The sequence below is a fragment of the Otolemur garnettii genome, unplaced genomic scaffold (assembly GCF_000181295.1).
Source record: "Otolemur garnettii isolate 467f Iridium unplaced genomic scaffold, OtoGar3 scaffold00042, whole genome shotgun sequence".
NCBI lineage: Eukaryota > Metazoa > Chordata > Mammalia > Primates > Galagidae > Otolemur > Otolemur garnettii.
This window is the reverse complement of record NW_003852437.1, coordinates 11,135,605-11,158,698: the sequence shown is the minus strand read 5'-3', so window position 1 is coordinate 11,158,698 and position 23,094 is coordinate 11,135,605. Positions and strand designations below refer to the sequence as shown.

At 40.3% G+C, this 23,094-nt stretch overlaps 1 protein-coding gene across 2 annotated transcripts in view; it reads right to left on the bottom strand.

The window, feature by feature from the left end:
• MAP3K5 (mitogen-activated protein kinase kinase kinase 5) overlaps window positions 1–23,094 on the bottom strand; it is a 208,202-nt gene that overhangs the window by 67,471 nt on the left and 117,637 nt on the right. For both annotated transcript variants that reach the window (XM_003790296.3, XM_023513499.1), the window contains 5 exons: window positions 22,549–22,708; window positions 20,813–20,966; window positions 12,835–12,942; window positions 4,162–4,211; window positions 1,263–1,358 (listed from right to left, as the gene is read on the bottom strand). In XM_003790296.3, the coding sequence (XP_003790344.1) occupies window positions 1,263–1,358; window positions 4,162–4,211; window positions 12,835–12,942; window positions 20,813–20,966; window positions 22,549–22,708 (568 nt within the window). The remainder of the gene's footprint in view (window positions 1–1,262; window positions 1,359–4,161; window positions 4,212–12,834; window positions 12,943–20,812; window positions 20,967–22,548; window positions 22,709–23,094) is intronic.

Sequence of the window (23,094 nt, the reverse complement as noted above, 5' to 3'; positions counted from 1 at the left end):
CTATTTGCTATATGTATTATTTCTTTCTTTTTTTCCTTAGAGACAGAGCCTCATTTTATCACCCTCAATATAGTGCTGTAGCGTCACACAGCTCACAGCAACCTCCAACTCCTGGGCTGAGGCGATTCTCTTGCCTCAGCCTCCCGAGTAGCTGGGACCACAGGCACCTGCCACAACACCTGGCTATTCTTTGTTGCCGTTTGGCTGAGGCCGGGTTTGAACCTGCCACCCTCGCTAATTGGGGAAGGTACCCTACTACTCACTGAGCCACAGGTGCCGCCCTCATTTACACTTTGATTTCTAGATTGTCACTCACTTCTCTAGTTCCCCATAGTCAGTCATAGTGATTTTAAAAACACTATGGCAATATTTTTTAAAAATACTAAATTATTAACCCAAGAGAAACATAACTAGGGTGGTTAACACAAACATACAATGCAGTCCACAGATTTCTGGATTATGCTTTATAGATCAGATCACTGGCTCTTAACTCAGGCTTGCCCCAACCAGAATATCCAATGTAATTACTCCGGCATGGAGCCCAGGTACTTTTTAAAAGCTAATCAAGGGTGCAGTGGCTCACACCTATAATCCTAGCACTCTGGGAGGCTGGGGGTAGAGGAAGGTTGCTTGAGTTCAGGAGTTTGAGACCAGTGTGAGCAGGACTCCATCTCTAAAAAGTAGCCAGGCATTGTGGCACCTGCCTGCTACCTAGGAGGCAGCTACCTGGGAGGCTGGGGCAAGAGGACTGCTTAAGCCCAAGAGTTTGAGGTTGCTATGAGCTATGAAGCCAGGGCACTTTACCCAGGAAAACTGAGATTTTGTCTCAAAAAAAAAAACAAAAACAAACAAACAAAAAAAACCAGCTCATCAAGTAATTCCAGGGTTAACATGATCCAGGGCTAAGTGCCACTGTTGTAGACAATTGTGAGGTTATTCAAAAGCATTTGAGAATAAAAATTTTGGTAATCATATATATAACAAGTGAGCACTTTGAAAATGAGGCATAATATTTAACAATTAACCACTAAGTCTTGGTTAACATTTTCTCTGTGAGAAATTATGACTAAGCTTTTATTTATTAAAGAAAATCCCCCAAATTCTGTTAAACATACCACATAATTATAAAATATTAGCTCAAATAAAATATTTATATAACCACATAGCCCTGAAGTTTTCAGAAGAGCTACCTGATCCCTCATTAGATGAAAATAATGATCATGTAAGAACAATCTTTTTCACACATAATGACTAATACGTACTTTTTACAATGAAGTTCTGTACAGAAATAGATTTGGAAATCATCAGAGTTGTGAAGCACGTAAAGAAAACAGCATCGTTCTTCAAATTTAGAAATACTGGAATAAACAAAAAAGGCATTAGTCAGGGAAATATTAATTCTTCTATGGTTCTATCATGAAAATTAAATACTTTTTAAATTCAGTCTTCATTATGGTGTCGTAGTTGTTTATAAATAACACTTTAAAAAGTAACATTCCCCACATCGCAAAACTGAAATTATTTACTTTTTTGAGAATTGTTCTCTCTTGCTCACATCTGCAGAGTGGGGCTGCTCGGAGTGTTAGAGCCACAGATGAACCACATGTCACTTCAGCTCAGCATGGAAAGGTGTCCTGCCCATGGCAGCTGGGAGGAAAGGTAAAAATACCAACTAGCTGGCTTACCTTGGTGATTCTCGTTTTATGGGATGTGGAGAAAAATGAAATGTTTCCAAAGCTAGGAAGGCAATTTGTAGAGGCAGTAAAAGCATCTCATTAGTTATAGAGATTTTAGAGGAGCGAAGAAATGGGGAATAGCCCTTGGTTTGGACTCAGCAAATGGTTTACTTCAGAGCAATATGAAACAATTTTGAGTTGATCATCTACACTGTGCTGTTTTATGCCAAGAGCCAATAAACATTTTCAGCAATGGGCCAGACAGCAAAATATCTTAAGTTTTTTGGGCCAAATTACACAACTCTGCCGTGGAACATGAAAGCAGCCTTCAAAAACAAAAATGAGTGAACATGGCTGTGTTCCAATAAAACTTTATTTATAAGAACAGGCAGTTCTTATAAAGTGGGTGGCTGGGCATCTGTAGTTCAGTGGTTAGGGTGCCGGCCACATGCTCCAGGGCTGGTAGGTTCAAAGCCAGCCTGAGCCTGCTAAACAAACACACATAAAAATAGCCAGGCATTATGGCAAGTGCCTGTAGTCCCAGCTACTAAAGAGGCTGAGGCAAGGAAATGGCTTAAGCCCAAGAGTTTGAGATTCCTGTGAGCTGTGATGCCATGGCATTCTACCGAGGGTGACAAACTGAGACTCTGTCTCAATAAAAAAAGAAAGAAAGAGAAAGAACAGGCAGTGAGCCAGATTTGGTCCATGGGTCATAGTTTGCTGACCCCAATTTTATGCCTTTGTGCCTTTTCCTTTAATTTGGAACCAATGCCATTCTTTACTTAAAAAAAAATTCTATTCATCATTAAAGTCCAGCTTAGATTTTACCCTTTCCCTCCCTGCCCTACTCCTACCCTTCCTCTTGCACTTCTGTTCTCTGAATATACTTCTGCCATCGCTCATCTTACTCTGTAGCGTCATTTGTTGTTAAATGTCTGCTCTCCCTAAGAGGTATTAGTACTTCAAGAGAGGAGTTCACATCTGAGTCATTTTTATATGTTTAGCAGAACAGGACTCAACATTTGACACATAGCTGTGCTCAATAAATGCCCACTGACTTGAGCTGAGCAAGTTCGGAGGTGATGCAAGACAAACTGCTAACCTAGTTGGATTGTATCCCATAGTCTGTCATCTCTCCTTTATGGAGGGGGAAGCCGGGAAAAATTAGCTCTTTTTGAAGTCACAGACTAGAACTCAAGTTTCCTAACATACAAACCAGCCATGGCCAGATGGAGGCATTCTATGCATATGCTATAAATCCCAACACCTGTTATGTAGGCCTACCACATCTAATCAAAGAAAATTAATTCATTGGAAAACAGATGTGATAAAGGAAAATTTACATTTACCACACTTTCCTAAATTGATTGCTTAACAATGCAGCAGTAATTAATGAGTGCCTTGCTAATGACTGGTTTTAAAATTTAAATATTTAGAGAGCAAAGCCTTTTGAGAAAGCATCGATTGGAAAGGCATATAATGAGTCAGTCACTAATCCTGCTGTTTCTGTTCAGATCACTCCTGAGGTAACAGGTAGTTTTACCAGGCAAACTCTAATTATTAGTGACTCAGACGGCGCTACCAGCTCATGCTCTAACACAACCAATTACTACTGTTCCAAAACCAACAGGATATTGCATAACTGGCCTGCAGAAGTTTATTGTTTCTCCTTTCTATTATGTGGGGACAAATAGTAGTAAACAGAACTAATTTGGTTTGAAATTTGCAAGAATTGGTTTACCATGAGCTTTTCTCCCACATTCACTCTTACTTACCAGAGCAGGAGTTTCCATCGAACAAGTACGTAAACACTTAATCACTGACTCAATTCTGAAAAATAATCTTATTTCTGAATCCTAAGTAATGGCATTTTCTGACCCACTGGCATCATGACTCCAATGTCAGAATTGAACTGAATGGAAGTTCAATACTGTAATCTCAAGAACATTATAGGAACAGTGACCTTAGGAAACGTTTTTAAAACTGGGCTCTTTATAATCTCCCATCATTAATATTAGCTGCAGGACATAAGCTGGTAGATGCAGCATGTGTGCCTTGGATCTTTTCAAGGGGAGATTAGTTCCTGGTATATTAAAAGGACAGAAAACCATTTAAATAAAATAACAGCTCAGACAGCGAGGGTGGACCTCCGCACAGCTAGGTTTCATCCACATCCTGATTCTGGTCCACAGTACACATTCACCCCACAGTCACCACACTCTTTTAAGTAGGTGACAAGTACAGATCAGTTGGACCAACAGTGAACATCTGCTGCAAATCTTTTCATAATGGAAAAAGATCGAACCAACTGAAGGCGGCTGCGTATTTACACCAATAGAAGGATTCTTCAGTTTCTTTGCATTTTAAAAAATAATCATTAAAGGTCTGATCCAATATGCTGGATCCTGAATATTCCAATATCCTGGATCCGAAATATTGCTGAAAAATGCCTTTCAAGCAAACAAAACATATCAAAGAAACTTACCTCACTCCCCTGATAGCAGAAGCGCTAAAATTCCACTCATGTATGCCTTTCTAGAACACAGAAGAACAGCGACAACAAAAACATATTGAGTCATCCAAATGAAAAATAATGTAACAACAATTTTGTTCGATTATTTTTTAAAATAATATACAGAGTCATTTTTCCTAGTGCATTGTTCTTCATGAAAAAATTATCTGGATGGAAACTGCAATTCATTCTCAAGTCACAAGGGTGAAGTTTACTTTACTTAATAATTCTTGGACTTCAAGAGAACAGCTTCCAGAAGAGCCTAAGAAAATTAGTATCATTAAATTCTAAAACTTGATACTTCATAATAATGGTTGTACACTAAGTTTTAAGTAATACACTCAATGATCAAGGTAATTCTATTATTACAGTCAAGCAATTTTTTTTTTTCTGAGAAAGACAGACGTGAATTTGAATAAAATCTCTGCAAAGTTTAAAAATAATATTTCTGAATTATCTTTGGTTAAAATTTCCAACTAAAGGGGGGAGTCTGTTTTCTTCAAAAAACAGTAGATGTGTGCACACACGTGTCCATCATAGCTAGGAGGTGTCATTTGTTCCCTAACTTAAGCAAAGTTCAATGTGCTAATAAAGCTCGAACATCAACCATTCGAACATCACTTACAAACATGGGTAATGTGCAGGCCAAGATGAAAAAAAGTAGAAATTTATTTCTTGAGTTTATTTCTAAAACTAACTTAAAATTATTATCAATTAAAACTGATGTCTTTAATTTAAATAAATTACAAGAGAAGGCAGTGCCTTTGGCTCAAAGGAGTAGGGCGCCAGCCCCATATGCCAGAGGTTGCTGGTTCAAACCCAGCCCTGGCCAAAAACTGCAACAAAAAAAAAAAAAAAAGAATACAAGATAAATCACATTCCCTATGTTTGACAACAATATAAACATGATAGCATAAATAGTTTCACAGAAATAAAGTAGTTGATACATGTGTCCAAGTTTAGCAAGTACTGTAAATAATAAATTCACACTGAAATTCAATTCTGTAAATGTTAAACCACCAGGAAAATTAGCTCTAACACTCACTGCCAGGAGGCTGAGGTACTAGCCTATGTTGGTAAAATGGGTAAAGAAGCCTGTGGGCTCTGAGGAAGCCCAGAACTCTTTTCCTAACCATTCCAAAAGCAACTCAAAGACACAACGTATATCCAACAGCCCTTACTTCTTCACTGGGGTCATGCAACTCAAAATAAAAATAGGTCCTCTCAAGTCTGATTCGGATTTTATTTAAAAACTAGTTTCAATGCACATCTTTCAGGTCATGGGGATGTGACCTGAATTAAATTTTGTTGTGCATGAAGTCCAGGGAGAGAAGACATCATAAAAAAGTGCTCATGGCGTGTGGCTCTCTTAACCAGACTACAGAAGGAGTACATTGAAATAGCAGCCTGCAGCCTCAGCTGGTAATTTGGAAAGTTGCTTCTAAATCCCGTTGGCCTCAGGTGAACTTCTAAATATATATGTGACCCAGGAGCTGCAGCTGTTACCTGCACACTACTCGCGTACAATGCAGTCTTATCCTCACGGCCTGTCACTGAGCTGCTTGCCGAGATCATGCCCAGGATCAGGAGGTGAGGAGTTGAGGGTGGAGCTAGTGGAGTGGTGTGTAAACCAGCTACTGAACACAGCAAGTGGTAAACACCATAAACACCAACAAGACAGCACTGGTAAAATCCATCTTCTATCAGCCCTGTTCTGGGAGCAGCCAAGGAATGATTTTCCCAATAGAGCTGGTTTTGTAGGAAAGGGGTGGAGCATTTCCGGAAAGCTAGCTTCCTGAAAGGTTGCCAGTGCTGCTAGAGAACGTTCCATTTCAATGATGTAAAGCCCGGGACAGGAGATGGAGTGATTGGAAGACCTCCTTCCCCAACCACCTTGCTAACTGGACTCACCACACGGAGGCGCTGGTGAGCTACACAGCCAACAGGTACTTTAAAAGCTCCTTGGGATCAGTTTGGAAACCAGGAAAAAAGGAAGGGCCACTGACATAGCTGGAATGATGGGCCCAGCAGGCCCCAAACCAACACTCAACCTTATTTAGTCAGCACAAACACTGTTCTCTAGGAACTACTCAGCCTCAGACCCCTGCCCTAGTTAGGGACTAGGAGAAGAACTGGGAGTTAACTAATACTATACTGACTTGAGTGGGTAAGAATCATACTGTGGTAGGCCCTGTTGGTTTCCTAGGCGACGGCCATTCCCTCCTTCCCCTTTGTTAACACTAAATGAATTTTGTCCAGGTCCAGGTAGCAATGTGTAGGGATGGTAAAACTGATTAGTCTAAACTGACCACAGTGAGTCCACTGCCCTTACTGGTGATTGGTTTAGGTGTGGTCAAGTGACATAACTCTCGGCAAGTAGGAGAGGACCTGACCCTCCCCTGGGGATGTTTCTGTGTGAGGTGATGCTTAAAGCAGCTATTTAAGACCATGAGAGGAAAACCAAAGGTGTACAGGGAAGTCAACTCAGAATTCTGACACTACATCACCCTCAGAATGACCCCACCTGGGAAGTTCTTGTAATATGAAATAACATTTCCATATTAATTTAAGCTTTCAGTTGGGAATTTTTTAGCTGAAGGCATCCTTAGTGGATAAGAGCTTCATATCCTCATAATCTAGAATCTAGGGTAAATGTGTTCACCTCATGAATTCCATGGGTCTTCTCTGAGAGGCCACTGGCTGGAGTGGGATGGAGAGGCAGACAGCCTGGGGCCTTGCCTGTGCACCTGCTGCCTGTTACCTTCCCTTATAAGCCAGCAGATAGACCCAGGGTGCCTAAACTTCAAGCCCTAGAAGGGGGAAATTCTAAATAACCATTTAAAATACCTTGCAAATACCTTCTTTTGCTCACTGTATATATGCAGACTTTCTCCAAGTACTAACTTACTTTAATCAGCAGCCATTGATTGTTAAAAGAGTGGGATTTCAACTAATTTTGCCCCTGAGTGTGGAGTAGCTCTCTAAGAATCTCTGGGAATTGGGAATCAACATACAATGTGCTTAAAGGTTTAAAAATTATAGCATAATTTATATACTGGCTCACAGAATTACTCCACATTTCAGAACAAAAATACTGAGAGAAGGGGTGAGCAAAGAAGGAAATATTTTAAATGAAAAGCAACAGTCTCTGTTCTACTTTTAGGAAAAAATAATTTAAACGTCCTATGACAAAAATAATTCATTTCCTGTTTCTCATGAGACCTGTTAAGCTGTTTGCTTATCTGTTAATTATAGTTTTTCAGTTGTTCTAAACTAACATGGTAATAATAAAGTTTTCTTATTTTTATTTTTTATTCTCCTTCCAATTTTACTACTTCTATTTCTATGCTATGGATAGAACAAAGTTTGTAAAGAAATCAAGCAAGATGGAAAGTGATAGAATAAAGCTTCAACTTTTGAACAGAGAGAAATTTTAACACTACAAGTTACAGGGAATGGGAGCAATGCAAATGGAGGACTTTTTTTTTTTTTTGAGACGGAGCCTCAAGCTATCCCCCTGGGTAGAGTGCCATGGCATCACACTCTCAGCAACCTCCAACTCCTGGGCTCAAGCGAGTCTCCTGCCTCAGCCTCCCAAGTAGCTGGGACTACAGGCGCCCGCCACAACGCCTGGCCATTTTTTGGTTGCAGCCATCATTGTTGTTTGGTGGGCACGGGCTGGGAATTCAAACCCGCCACCTTAGGTGTACGTGGCTGCCGCCTTAGCCGCTTGAGCCACAGGCACCGAGCCGCAAATGGAGATCTTGATCAAAAGATGGTGAAAATGGAAACCATCTCACTATGTTCCCATGGACCGTTCGCCGGCTAAATCTGTAACCCTTCTTAATGCTCTGGTTTATATCCTAATACAGGGTGTTCGTAAACACTATTTTAAATTGCACACGAACTTTATGGATACCCTGTGTATCTGTTTATTAGCATAATATAAAAATTGTCTCTACAAAGTCCCGAAATATAAGAGAATCAATACAAGGCTCTCTTTACCGAGTGGAGAACCTCCAGGAAGAAGAAAACAATAACAAATAGCTGGAAATAGTACTCATTTTCCAAAATTCTCTGGCTCACTTTCTTTTCTTTTTCTGCCTTCCAAATTCTTCTGGCTCTCCACTTATTCTCTGGGCCTTGCTAATCACTAATTCCTTTAGCCCCATTCTGTTTCCAAGCGTCCTTGGATGACCTTGTTCTTTCCATCAAGCCTAAACGTCTGCTCTCCTAGTCCTGCTCTGCCCTGCATCATGCTTGTGTCTCCTGGCTTTGCTACATTTCTGTAGTTTCCACTGGATGATCACTATACTTCAGCCTTAAAACAATGTAAATAATCCACTGTACTTTAAAAAGCCATGAACAAAACGTATACAGATAGTTGTATGAATTATTTTCAATGTTGTTGATGGACAGCTGCACTAAACAAGTCCAAAATGAAACTTCTTATGATTCCTATATAACTCAGGTTTTCCTTTAACTATTCTACCACTCCTATCAATGCCATCAAAACCTGAGTCACCTAATGCTTATTCCTTCTTCTGAGTTCCTCTTCCTAATTAGTGATTAAGTCATACATTTTTCTTTTCAAACGATCTGTCACTTTACAGTCACAATCACCAGATCCCACTGTAAGGGATTACCTATCCCATAATTAGGTAGTTCCTCTAATAGTCCTTTTTTTCTGGAGACAGAGTCACACTCTGTCATCCTGGGTTGAGAGCCATGGTGTCATAGCTCACAGCAACCTCAAACTCTTGGGTTTGAGCAATCCTCTTGCCTCAGTCTCCTGAGTAGCTGAGACTACAGGCACCCACCACAACATATGGCTAGCTTTTCTATTTTTATTAGAGGCAAGGTCTCACTCTTGCTCAGGCTGATCTTGAACTCCTGAGCTCAAGTAACCCACCCATCAGGGCCTCCCAGAGTGCTAGAATTAGAGTCTGGAGCCACTGAGCCTGGCCTCTTTCAACAGTCTTCTCTATAACCCTCCACAATCCAAGACTTCAGGGGTCTGATGTCAAGGCCAGGTAAATCTTACAGCTGTAACAGCAAGCATTACGGAGCGCTTCTTCCACACCATTTAGCATGATGCTAACTGATTTCCATTAATTATCTCATTTGCTCTTCATAACAATTCTGTGAGGTACTATTATCTTCATTTTATATATACGGAGACTAAAGCGTGAGGAGTTTGAGGGGATTACCCAGGTCAGAGAGCACCAAGGACAGCGTCACCCTTCACAACTAGGCAGTGTGACCCCGACCTGGGTTCCTAACTAGTACTTTGTTCTTTCTTCCTGTCAGCTCTCAGATTTTAAGAAGCTTCAGTGATGCCCTGTTTCCTACCGACCCATGTCTAAATTTGTCTTCCTAACTCATAGAGCACCTATGATTTTATTTCATTCTGCCCACCTACCATCCTCAGCATGTTTCCCCTCAGGCTCCTCACGGCTCCTGAACTTTCCACATTCACCTTCACTTTGGTGCCTTCGTAGGAATTCTGCCTTCTTCATCTGGCCTGGTTTTTCTTTCCTTGCCCCTTCATCTCTTCCTACCCTACAGCCGAAGTTCAGGGTCTATTTCCTTTAGAAAGCCTTCCCGAAGGACTCCATGGCACACTGGTCTTCCTCCTCATGGGACCTTAGAGTTCTGACCCAGAGTCCATATAGTCCTCCCCTTAATGAGCACAATCCCAGAGTCCACAGAACTCAAAAACTGCTTTTAGAATGATTTGCTCTACTATTATCTAAGCAGTGCTTTCCTCGGAGGAGGTCTCTTTAACTTCCATGTTAGAAATAGTCTTGGTAGGACAGTGCTTTTTTCAAAGCTTTTCCTCCATCACTTCCCCACAAAGGGAGTATAATGAACAGCTACATCTTAGCTGAAAGGCTGTCAAAAAAGTCTGTTATCAAGGGAGTTTTCCGTTATGAATAAGCTAGCTTCATAAGTGACTTTTTCGAGTATTAATTCACATATCTGGCACTCCTAATAATGAAAAAGGGTTTCTGACATAGTGACAAATATTAGTGTGTGAAACCTGTGGCTTGTTGGGTGGAGATCCTTAGTTACCTTGGCCTATTCATAGAATACCTCTACACTTCTGGGGCTGCAGCCCAGGATTATATTCTAAAAGTGTTAGCCTGGGCAGTTTCACAAACTGGCCTCTGTGAAAGAACCACAGTTCAGAAAAAGGCTACGAAGTATTTCTCAGTGCTACTACAGAGATGGATCTGGTATTGAGACGGGATGGTTTTCTCCATGTTTATCATGTAATTTCACGTTCCTAACATTTTGTGTGCTTGCCAAAACACGCTTACCAGCTTAACATGACCAACTTTATCCAAACATACAACAACTTAAAATATAATTAATGCATTGTGGGTACTGCTCAGTCTCTATCTATTTATTTTAAATACAAGACAGTGCGTTTTCTAGAAACTATGGCACTATGACAGGTGACTTCTTACCACTTTGATAAGAGGTTGGGGCCTAACACAACTGACATCTGAGAAGGATCTCTGCCAGAAGGCTTGGACACATCAGAGTAAGTCTGCCACACAGACTAGGAATCTGCATTTTCTTTTTTCTTTTCTTTTTTTTTTGAGACAAGAGTTTCACTTTGTTGCCCTTAGTAGGAGGCTGTGGCATCAGAGTTCACAGTAACCTCAAACGTCTGGGCTCAAGCAATCCTTTTGCCTCAGCCTTCTTAGTAGCTGGGACTATAGGTGCTGCCACAACACCCAGCTGTTTTTTAGAGATGGGGTCTTGCTCTTGCTCAGGCTGGTCTTAAATGCCTGAGCTCAAGCAGTCCACTGGCTTCTCCCTCCCAGAGTGCTGAGATTACTGACATGAGCCACCATGCCCAGAGTAGGAATCCACATTTTCAACCAATTCCTTAGGTGACTCTAATGCTGGTGTTCCAGGAAACCACTTTGAAAAGCGCCACCACTGGAAACCAGCTTAGACATAAAGTCAAAGACATAATGATTCCTCTTCAGCTACCATAAATGATAACGCGGTAGACCTACATCCCCTGTGAAAGGTCTCAACCATGGGTACACATTGGAATCACAGACAGATCGTCATAAAAATGAATGTGACCAAGCTTCACGGTAAGTCTAAAAATTTCCAACTCAGTAGGTCTCTTGGTGTCCAGGGTACTGCAGATATTCTGATGCACAGCCAGGTTTGTGCCCTAAATGAACACCAACAACCTCCCAAATGATTGCTCCCATTTCATTTACAGAAGAAAGCAGGATTAAATTCTGGGCTTTCAAAGTTAGGGTTTGGTCCGTGTAATATGTACACTGCAGTGATTTTATTATTGTGATCATTGTTACTGTTTAAATATGCTGACCATTTACTGGATGCCAGGCTTGGTGAAATGCACTCTACCTACATCCTTCCGTTTAACCGTCACAGCAACCTTTCAGGTGAATATTATTAGCATCATCTCATTCTACAGACGAGGACATCACAGCCCGCAGAAGCCAAGCTGCCCAGGGGCAATGACAGAATTTAAACCCAGGTCTATTGACTCAAAGTCCACATTTTAAAAAATTCTATACTCTCAAGTAGACTTCTTGATTCCATTTCTTGATTTATTTTCTCCTTATCACTATTGAGTGTACCAATACACTTCTGAATATATGTACATACTATATAGCTTATCTATATAATTTTATTTATTGGTTTACTATCTCCCTGAGTAGAAAGTAACTAAGCAATACAGGAGCAAGAATTTCACTTATTCTGAACACAGCTGTTCTCCTAGGGTCTAACATAGCACCTGGCAGTGCCTTGAATAAAGTAAGTATTCGGCAACCATTTGTTAAATAAGTGAATGAAGTTTAAAGGAAAGTATAAAAGCATTTTGGGAAACAATTGCAAGGAAAAATCAACTATTTTTTCACAAGACTTCTCTCATTTCTGTGGTTTATTCTCTGGACTGGTGTCAGTCCTGAAAATTTCTATTTTTCAAAAACAGTAGGATGATTCCTACAAGAATTAAAACTGTGAATACACAAATGGAAAGGCGTATCCACAAGTGCCAGGAGCGGGAATGAGAATGTTTAAGATACTTCTGAACACAAGTGGCAGCGCAGGCCACCTCATTTTGGGCACAGCACTTAGAGTCAGTAGCTAATCTGAGATTGCGGACCTACTCAGATATCCAAACAGCTGGATGTAATGAAATACAGAATGGTACCAGTATTAGACTACAAGTGGCAATATTCCGTCATACTTCCTAAAATTAAGATATGCAATGTTTTACTTCATAAAGTATTATCTTTTTGGTAAACAATTTAATTTATAGCATGGATTTACAAAACAGAAATTTTGTAAATCAAAATTGTAATCCAATTTTGATTTCACTTTTGATGCTTTTGCCATCTTTACTAAAAATCCAAATAGTTCGATCATTTCTTATTGAATAAAATTTATAATTAAGATTTAACAAATTTTATAATACAGAATACATTTATGACAAGATATACAGTAATATACTCCCCTTCTAGTAGTTACATATTCCAGAAAGTGTCTGCATGAGTTAAGAAGAAACTCATATTGATGACTGTGTATTTATGACATTTATCACAATGGGGACATTCCTCATGCCCTCCGGTGTTGCACAATTACCTTGTCATCAGGAAGCACGTGCCAGATAGATATTGTTTTTTCCTCGACTTCATTGTTGATAGACAAATAAGAAGGCTGATAGATTTTGGTTGGTTCTAATATTAATACCTTGAAAAGATAAGGCAAAGAAACTAATATTAGTTATTTAAGGTTGAAGCCACTTCCAGGTATATAAAACCCAAGCACCTACTTGGAAGATTATCAGGTGAGGCTGTGAATCTGTTGCTGAGTAAACCCTTTTCACTTCTGATTCTTATCACTCCTGTAAGTCCTTTGAGCATTTTATGGTACTATACTGTTATCATAAGATTCAATAACACATTATCTTTTATTGTTAACAAACTGGGAAATAAATTTTTGAAGTCCATATATTAGTTGAGCGATCTGGCAGAGAATCTACTAGTGATACTATTTTTAATAAAAAGCTTATATTTTATCATGTACTACATAAGCTATTCCCATAAAAATAAATGTGTCAAAGAAAGGCAGAAATGTGGTAAAACAAATAATTCTGTACACAGAAAGGAAAAAAATTCCATAGATAGAATGTCACCTACTTATTTTAGGTTTTCAGCTGTCATTCTTATCGTAAAGACGTAGTAATATGGTTTTCATGCCCATGCAAATGGATTTAGAAATGATTTGGGTTATTCAAAGGCTTTTGTATATAAACCAAAGAAACAGAATTAGCTGTATGACATAATAAAAATGACTTTGCCTTCAAGATGAAATTGGCAACTTTGATAATGATATATTTAGCCTTGGGAGAGAAAAAGAGCAATAAAATTTGCTCCTCTTCTGGAGATGTATGAGGGGTGTGGGATAAGTGAGCTAGACTCTCCATCAAATGACTGCATGATGTATCAATATTATCGCTGACACCTCACTGTAGGAGCAGATAGCATTAAAATACCACAAGCCCTGATTTCAAAGGTACTATAATTTGCACAGATGCTTAAAGGCACCACCTAGCCCAAATTTTTTATATAGACATCAGTGAGAATGTTTGCAAAAAAGAAAAGAAAAGAGAAAAACTGATACTTAACCTTCAGAGACAATGGAATAGTTCCTTCTACTTTGCGGCTTAAAACTCAAGGTTACCTTTAGAACGACTCTTCTTTTTATTTTTAGATACAAAGATTTGCTCTGCTGCCCAGGCTAGAGACCAGTGGTGCAATCCTAACTCACTGTGACCCCAAGCTCCTGGGCTCAAACAATTCTCTTGCCTCAGCCTCCTAAGTAGCTGAGGCTACAGGCATACGCCATCACACTCAGCCAATTTTTTTAGGGATGGGCTTTCACTATGCTGCCCAGGGTGGCCTTAAACTCCTGGCCTCAAGTGATTCTCCTGCCTCAGCATCCCAAAGTGCTGGGATTACAGGAGTGAGCCATTGCACCTGAAGGAGGAGACCTGGAAAAAATAAGATCTAAAATAAAACAAAAGCTTCTCAGAGAAGCCCAAGAGCACTCTCGAAGGTCCCACCCACTCCCAACCCAGCCCTTAAGAATTTGTAAAACTTAGCTTTCTAAGTCCTTGAAACTTATGCTTCTGGCTCGGCGCCTGTGGCTCAAGTGGCTAAGGCGCCAGCCACATACACCTAAGGTGGCAGGTTCGAATCCAGCCCGGGCCCGCCAAAACAACAATGATGGGTGCAACCGAAAAAAAATAGCCAGGTGTTATGGCGGGCGCCTGTGGTCCCAGCAACTTGGGAGGCGGAGGCAGGAGGCTCGCTGTGAGCTATGCCATGGCACTCTACCTAGGGGGACAGCTTGAGGCTCTGTCCCAAAAAAAAGAAAAAGAAACTTATGCTTCTGCAAACCCTGAACATGATTTGACACCTTCAATGAGAGGTAATATGATAATTCCTTTGTCTGTCTACTTGTGCGTCTAATAGAAGGACAGGGACAGAGCTGATGGGGAGCTCGGCCATTCTGAAGTTGAATCTGCCATGGCTCTGCCAGCTGAAACAAAAGTCCTTCCCCTATAATGTTTAGTGAGAGTCTATTGGTTTCAGTTTGCAGGTCCTGCAACATGCCCAGCCTAGATCTAATCTTAAATCAAGTTTAGCAAATAAAAGCAGAGGAAAACTTCCAGAAGGCTCTGGAAGGAATTACAGATTTACAATATATTAAAAAGCAAACAGTAGCCTGAGCAAGAAGACACAAGAATCTAGGTGTAGTTATTGTACTCTCAATGTATCTTAACAGTACATTTACTATTTAAGTTAAGGGACAGGGAACTAGAAAAAAGGAACCAGACAATTTTTTTTTAACTCCTTGGGTAAAAAACTAACTTAAGAGCTCAAATTTTTGGTCAAGCTCTAGCTATGAAAGGGGAACACATCCAGAGTCAGGAACAAATTCACCAGGTCAAAGTCCAAATTCCAATTAACAAAGAGTTAAGTGGTACTGATTATGAGAATCACCAGTACCAAACCTTGTAGAAATGGTACTGTCTGAGTATAAAAGGTGGGTTTTCCAAAACATTATCCAAGCATCTTAACTGATAAATGAGAATGTGTCTTGCTCCCTAATTATATAGGCAAACTATTTAACAGTAGAAAAACACAGCACCAGAATCAATCCTCTCTTGCTAAATTACATCTTTATTTTCATCACAACTATTCTATTTTTTTTAAAAGACAGGGTCTTTTTGTCAGTCACCCAGGCTGGAGTGCAGTGGCTCCAGCATAGCTCACTGCAGGCTTGAACTCCTGGGCTCACATGACCCTCCTGCCTCAGCCCCAGAGTAGCTAAGAATGCAGGCATGTGCCACTGCATCTGGTTAATTTTTTTTTTATTATTTGTAAAGACAGGATCTCACTATGTGGCCCAGGCTGGTCTCAAACTCCTGGCCTCAAGTGATCCTCCTGCCCAGGCCTCCCAATGTGCTGGGATTACAGGTGTGAACCACCGTGGCCTGTCTCAAATATTCCTAATAGAAAAAATCTGAACAATGTGTTCCTAACTTGGGACAGGAAATTAAAACACGGGGTTGTAAGGTTTGACGAGCTCTTTGCTCTGCCCTTGAAATGACAAAATGTAAGGAATTTGTAGCACACAATACAGAGGTCACAGAAAGGCTGTCAAGAGACAAGGAAAAGGAGGCATTCTGATAAAGCCATAATGGTAGATAGGACTCCCTGAAGGGTAGATATAGTCTTGCATTTAGTTTCTAATCATTCACACTGGTTAACATTACAATTACTGCTGACTTCATGTAAATGAAGCAAAAAGAAATACAGCAAAGCCGACAACAATGAGATATTAACTGTATTAATTAATTATATTAATTAACTATATTAATGAGATATAACTATATTAACAGTTATAGATCTAAGTGTTTTCAGTCTTCAAAAGCACCACACTTCTCTTCTTTCTCTCCTCTGATATTAGGCAATGAGTTGAGGATCTTGAAACTTTTCAATGTAAAAAGAAAAGAAAATAGTAAGAAAAGAGGTAAGGAAAAGGGATAAATCCAGCCTAACCCAAATAAAAATGAACAACAGTACATTTGAATCATTTCCCAAAGAAACTTCCAACTTTTTTCTGCGCAGGGTCACAGTTATTTCTTGGAAAATAAGAATGAGGATGGTAGTGGAAACAATCAAAGTAAATATTTTATACTACAGGCCATCCTGGATTTTATTTAGATTCACTTCAAAAGAAGGATAATATTAACCTGATCAAGACCTACTGCAGCCCTTCTGAGTGTGAGCCACAGAAGATGCTGTGCGAAGGACAGGCTGCACAACACAGAGAGCACATGGGTACTACAAGGCTGCCTTTCTGTCCTTTTTTTTTGAAACAGAGTCTCACTTTGTTGCCCTGGCTAGAGTGCCATGGTGTCATACACAGCGCACAACAATCTCAAACTCCTGGGCTCAAGCCATCCTCTTGCCTCAGCCTCAACACCTGGCTGGAACTACAGGTGCCTGCCACAACACCTGGCTGGCTTTTGTTTTTTTTTCTACTTTTAGTAAAAGCAGTGTCACACTCTTGCTCAGGCTGCTCTTGAACTCCTGAGCTCAGGTGATCCACCCATCTTGGCTTCCCATAGTGCCAGGATCACAGGCATGAGCAATGGCTCCTGAACGCTGCCCTTTTTTTAAGGTGGAGCACAGACGGCAAATTTCAGAAGGGGCCACATTTTATTACCCAAATATTGGTCTTGTTTTTCTTCTATACTATCAGGTTTTTAAAATTCTCCATATCATTTTCGTTATTCTTTTAAGCAGCGTCTTTGCAGCTTTTCCAGTCCTTGATCATACATGTAAATACAGGAAAACAATCAAGGGGTAAATCCTACAGCAACTTCCATCGAGTTTAGAGCTTCTTGGAAGATTTATATTGTCTGGAATTCACAAAAAGTGAAGTAACTATAAGAAGGCTCAACATAAGAAGAACTGGAGAACTGTACAGTTTTGTACTCTGTTTAATTACAAATTGTGGGAAAGAAGTTTTGAGTACCCAAGTAATGAATGCTGAATGTAGGAGCAGTGGTCAGGCATGAGTAGGAAAATACTGGACGTTAGAGTCTTTTCACAAAAAGTCCCCTCAAATAAGCCAAAGTTCCAAGGAAGGCAATGAGTTGCTGAAAATAATCAAATCAAATGCCATAAGTGAAAGAGAGGCACTTTGACCGGCAGAGAATTCTCAGACCACCAAGGCTTGTATGAAAGGTCTTTATTGGTGGGGGGAGGGAGGCTGCAGAGCAGCACCGAGGAGGAGAGAAAGATAAGGAAGGAGTGGGGAAGAAAAGAGAGAGAGAGTAGAGAAGAGTGAGGGGGAAAAGAGACAAAAAGAGCAGAGAAAGAAGGCAGAAGGAGGCAAGAGAGAAATGGCGGGGGGAACATATTCTTATATAGGAGAGTTTTAGAATGGTGACGGGCTGGTAGGATAACCAATAAGGAGTTATTCCTTCAGCGGAAAGAGCCATTGGGGCGGGCAGTGGGAAATTGGAACAGGGGGATGGGGTAAGCAGGCCACTCCCTGTGCTAGCGGAGGAGTTGTAACTTTAAGGGCAGGAAAGGGCTTTCTGAGGCAATAATCTAACAATAAGTATAAATGCCATAAGTATATCTGCAAGATAATCCAACAAACAACTGCACGCCAACCACCTGCAGATAATCCTGTCATCCCTCTTCCTAGAGAATTTCCCAGAATATTTAGCAATTCCTGTGCTCACCAGGATTCTCTAAAAATGTCCATGTCCCCATACCTTTGCCAACTGTTGTAAAACTTTTTAATTCTTTGAGTCTAAGGGGCAAAAAAATGGGGCCTCATTTTTATTTGCATTGTCTTGACTACCCAGTGAGGTTAATCACTAATTACCTTTTCATATGATGCATTCATTTTTCTTCTACTGTTTTTTTTTTTTTTTCTTGTAGAGACAGAGTCTCACTTTATCACCCTCAGTAGAGTACTGTGGTGTCACACAGCTCACAGCAACCTCCAACTCCTGGGCTTAGGTGATTCTCTTGCCTCAACCTCCCGAGTAGCTGGGACTACAGGTGCCTGCCACAATGTCAGCTATTTTTTGGTTGTTGTTGTCATTGCTGTTTGGCAGGCCCTGGCTGGATTTGTTTTTTTGTTTTCTTTTTTGAGACAGGAGCCTCAAGCTGTCCCCCTGGGTAGAGTGCTTTGGCATTTCAGCTCACAGCAACCTCCAACTCCTGGGCTCAAGCGAGTCTCCTGCCTCCGCCTCCCAAGTTGCTGGGACTGCTGGGACCACAGGCACCCGCCACAACGCCCAGCTATTTTTTTTGGTTGCAGCTGTCATTGTTGTTTGGTGGGCCCAGGCTGGATTCAAACCTGCCACCTTGGGTGTATGTGGCTGGCGCCTTAGCCACTTGAGCCACAGGCGCTGAGCCCCCTGGCTGGATTTGAACCTGCCAGCTCCAGTGTGGTGGCTGGCGCCTTAGCCACTTGAGCTACAGGCGCCAAGCCAGGAGTTTTTTTCTTTATTAGGCAAATTAGCCATTTAGCAACATTAGTTTTTGGTTATTTTTTGTGTATTGTTGTTATCTTCAGCTCACAGCAACCACCTCCACCTCTTGGGCTCAAGCAACCCTCTTGCCTCCGTTTTTCTATTTTTAGTAGAGACAGGGTCTCACTCTTGCGCAGGCTAATCTTAAACTTGTGAGCTCAAGCAATCCTGCCTCAGCTTCCCAGAGTGCTAGTATTACAGGTGTAAGCCACCATACCTGTCCCATTTAGTAACATTTGTATTAAATATCTTCTCCCAGTCCAGTGGTGTCCTATTTGGCATGTTTATGATGTTTTCTATTCAACAAAAATTTCAATGTTTTAATGAAATCAAACTGGGTTAATACTTCCCTTTAGGGTGAGAATGTCTCTCTCACTTATATTCTCCTAAGTTCTCACTTAATATTTTCTGATTTTACTTTTTTATATTCACTTATTTATATCATGACATATTCAAATTAAAACAATTTAAATGAGCTCAAAGGGGCTAGTATGAATGGTTTCCTTTTATAGCTCATTTTATTCTCTTTAAGTCAACAATCAATTAAATACTTGAGTCTCAAGTTCCCTTCTTTCACCACCGTACTGCCACTCAGAGCACCAGCTAAAGGCAAGCTGCCAGGTCACCCCACGATAAGTACTTGCCTAGGCTACACACTATGGAGGCGAGAAGGTATAATGAAGTGTTTTCATTTGAAAGGCTTTTGGCTCTGTGCCTGGAGCACAGTGGTTACGGCTCCAGCCACATACACTGAAGCTGGCAGGTTCAAGCCTGGCCCAGGCCTGCTAAACAACAATGACAACTGTAACAGAAAATAGCCGGGCATTGTGGGGGGCACCTGTAGTTCCAGCTACTCGGGAGGCTGAGGCAAAAGGATCCCTTAAACCCAAGAGTTGGAGGTTGCTGTGAGCTATGACACCACAGCACTCTACCAAGGGTGACAAAGTGACACTCTGTTTCAATAAAGAAATAAATACAATAAAAACTAAAAATAAGAAAGGGTTTTGATTAAAGATAATGTCAAGCTTAATGCTTCATCTGGAAGGAAGAGCAAAGCATATTGATGGAAGTGATGGATTTAATTAAATGAAGCCAATGATCCTATCAATAAGAACTAGAAATCAGAGTTTAGAATTGAGAGCTGTGACTACAAGTATGAAACATAGAGTGGAGAGAGCTCTAAAAGAGATAGATTTTTGACTCTGATGCAGGAAGAAGTTTGTACACACAGTCAGTTGCCAGTTATTCTTGAATTGGATGCCAAAGGTATACTGGATGGTATCCTGAGAAGTACCAGGAGGGTAGGGGACCAGCTGAGCAGATGAACAAAATATTTTAAAAAGCGTGTCTCTGTATGTGTGTGTGTGTGTGATATACAGACCCTTAAAGTCTGCTAGAGAGCAGCCAAAATAAGTTGCAGATGAGAAGTAAGTCATCATCTCTGATGATCTAAAGCAGCCGTTCTCAACCTCTGGGTCATGACCCCTTTTTAACAATGAAAATACACTGCAGCATTAGCAAGGTTGAGAACCACTGACCTAAAGCATTATAAATAATGATTTGGGATATTACATGTAACTCTAACTCACATAGGTGATGGCTAATAGAGATGGGATAACAACACAGGTTGAGTCCAATACCAAGATGATGGCAATAAAACTATGATGTTAATTAAAAGCATCCATCTATCTGGTCTGAAGAAGACATCCGACTTACAGAGTTAAACTGAGAGGCAATCTTTTCCTTGCTTGGGGAGAAGACTTGACCATGTAACAGAAGAAACTGTTCAAACTCCATGGCAAAAACATAAACATATACCTCATCAAAGTAAACTACAGCAAATACATTTGGAAAAAATAAATATATTAGCCAGAAGACTGCAGTCTTAGGGCATGAAAATAAATACTATTACAATCACAGGGCAAGATGTTCTTTAAATTAAACAAAAACATATAGAAATGTGTTTAGATTTGGGAGGCGCGTACTCACTGGAAACCGAACCACAGTGACGTCTGTCTTCGTGGCCTCCACCAGGAAATCCATCCAGAAGTCCACAAGTTCTTGCCTGGCCACAGGCTGTTCTATGGGCAGTTTCACAAAATGCTTATATATCAAAATTGTCTCTACAATAGATCTGAGGTACCTGAGATAAAGGATAAAAAACACGTTAACAGACAAATTTAGAAGCATCTATTCCCATGTTATCTCAGTTTTAATCTTTACATGTAATTTATGTAAGGTATTAATAATTGTGCATCCAGATTCAACAAACATTTTCATTAATTTTATATATCATGTACTTTCATATATTATCTCATTTATATCTCACAAAAACTCAAAACACAGGTTGTTTTACTCCCATTTTAGAGATGAGGAAAGTGAGGATGAGAAGGCTTAAATAACTTGGACTGGGGCCACACATCTATTTAAAACATCAATTTTAAAATGCTTATATTCTATTCAAGGAAGAATATTTGTTTATAAATATGCTTCTTTGAGGAAGCTTTCCTAAATAGACCCGTGCTAAGAGATCATTATTTTGCTCTGAATCAACTCAGCTTATATGTGGATTATACAGATATGGTCAAATCTAGTAAGACAGATGGTGCCTCAAAGGAAAAAGTCAGGGAAAATGGGGAACAAGATAATTATATAAGATAAAGGCTATGTAGGCATTTTGTAGACTATAAACACGGAAGTTAATGCTCTGTAAAAATTAAGTTAATGGAAACTTAAGGTGCAGTTTTGCAGTTGTTAGTACAAATGCAGAACACAGTGTCTGCTTCCTTGTCAACGGAACCAAGACACTTGAAATTCTGCCCTAGAACAGTCGTCATAAAGAAATAGCAATTCGGCTGAAAGTAACGCATGCATTCACTGGTTGGTTTACTTCCTATGATTTGCTGTGGCACCGTCAGTATAGCTCCTGTCTTCAGGTTGCACAAAGCGCCATGGAGATGTGTAAAAAAGTGTTATAACACCATGAATAAACAGCAAGGGGGACAGAATTAGAGATACAGCTAGAAAAGCCATCTAATCAGTATCGGCAGAGGCAAAACTAAAGAAGAACAAAACAGGGGAGAGGGACTTGGGTGTGAGGAAGGCTTTTAGGTCAGGGTCTGCTTCCTGAGCACCTGCGCTGGCTGAGCGCTCCCAGTGACACACTCAGCAGGTGCTCTGACACCCACCCGCCAAACCACAGTGTGGCACTCTCTGCATGAAGAGATGGCAGGGTAAACTGGCAGTGTGACAAGACTGAGGTTGGAATGGCTAAGGGCAAACCTTGTTTGCCAAGCCAAGGAGATGGACTTTATCCCTTACCCTGTAAGGAACAATTAAACTATATTGATTTAAGGATTTCATTGGAAGGGAAGAGTCAGACATACATTTAGAAAGATCATTGTGATCCCATGGATCAAATCTTCAGGTGAAAAACACGTGGGTGATTCACTGGGCAGCGCTGGCCACCCTGGGCTGGTCAATGGACAGGGGAGCCTAAGTCAGTGAGTGGCTGGCACCACCTATATCCAAAGTCATCAGAGCTCAAATTCATCACATTTGCTTCATGAATAGCACATTTTCCTCTAGATTCTGCATTTTATTCTACGAGCAAATAAAACAATCTAATTTTCAGTTCAAAAACATATAAACATAATAAGGGAACAGCATGGAGGTATTTATTATTAATAATAATAACAACTGTATTAACACATAACAACTATTACCATGCTGGCGTCTTCAGTTTAAAAAGCTTTTCAGATGCTTGAATGACTCTCATGTGGTCATTGGCCAGAACACTGGCCCCCAGAAAAAATCCAACTTCCCAGTAGCTCTGCAGTTTTTCCAAGTTTCCCTTTTTACCAAGAAGACTACTTAGCTTGACCCCTATAAGAGGAACAGAAAGTGGAGTGTTAACACCGTAGACAGACATTAACTTTTCATTAAAAAGCAAGGTTAAGCTTTCATTCCTCCTTTCAGATTAAAATAGCTTTACATTTATGACTATTAAAGTCATTTACACTCATTGTTTACTATTTTTTTTTTAAATAGTAAATTAGATTAACCAGGAAGGTACACAGAAGAAAGTGAAAATTACCCTTGAATTTGAAAGCTCGAGGATAACTGCCACGGTCACTCTGATGTACATCAATCTAGAATTTTTATATGTGTCTCTATATGCCTAAATTAAGAGGTAATAACACCCTTCCCCCAAATACTTTTTTTTTTTTTTTTTTTGAGACAGAGCCTCAAGCTGTCCCCCTGGGTAGAGT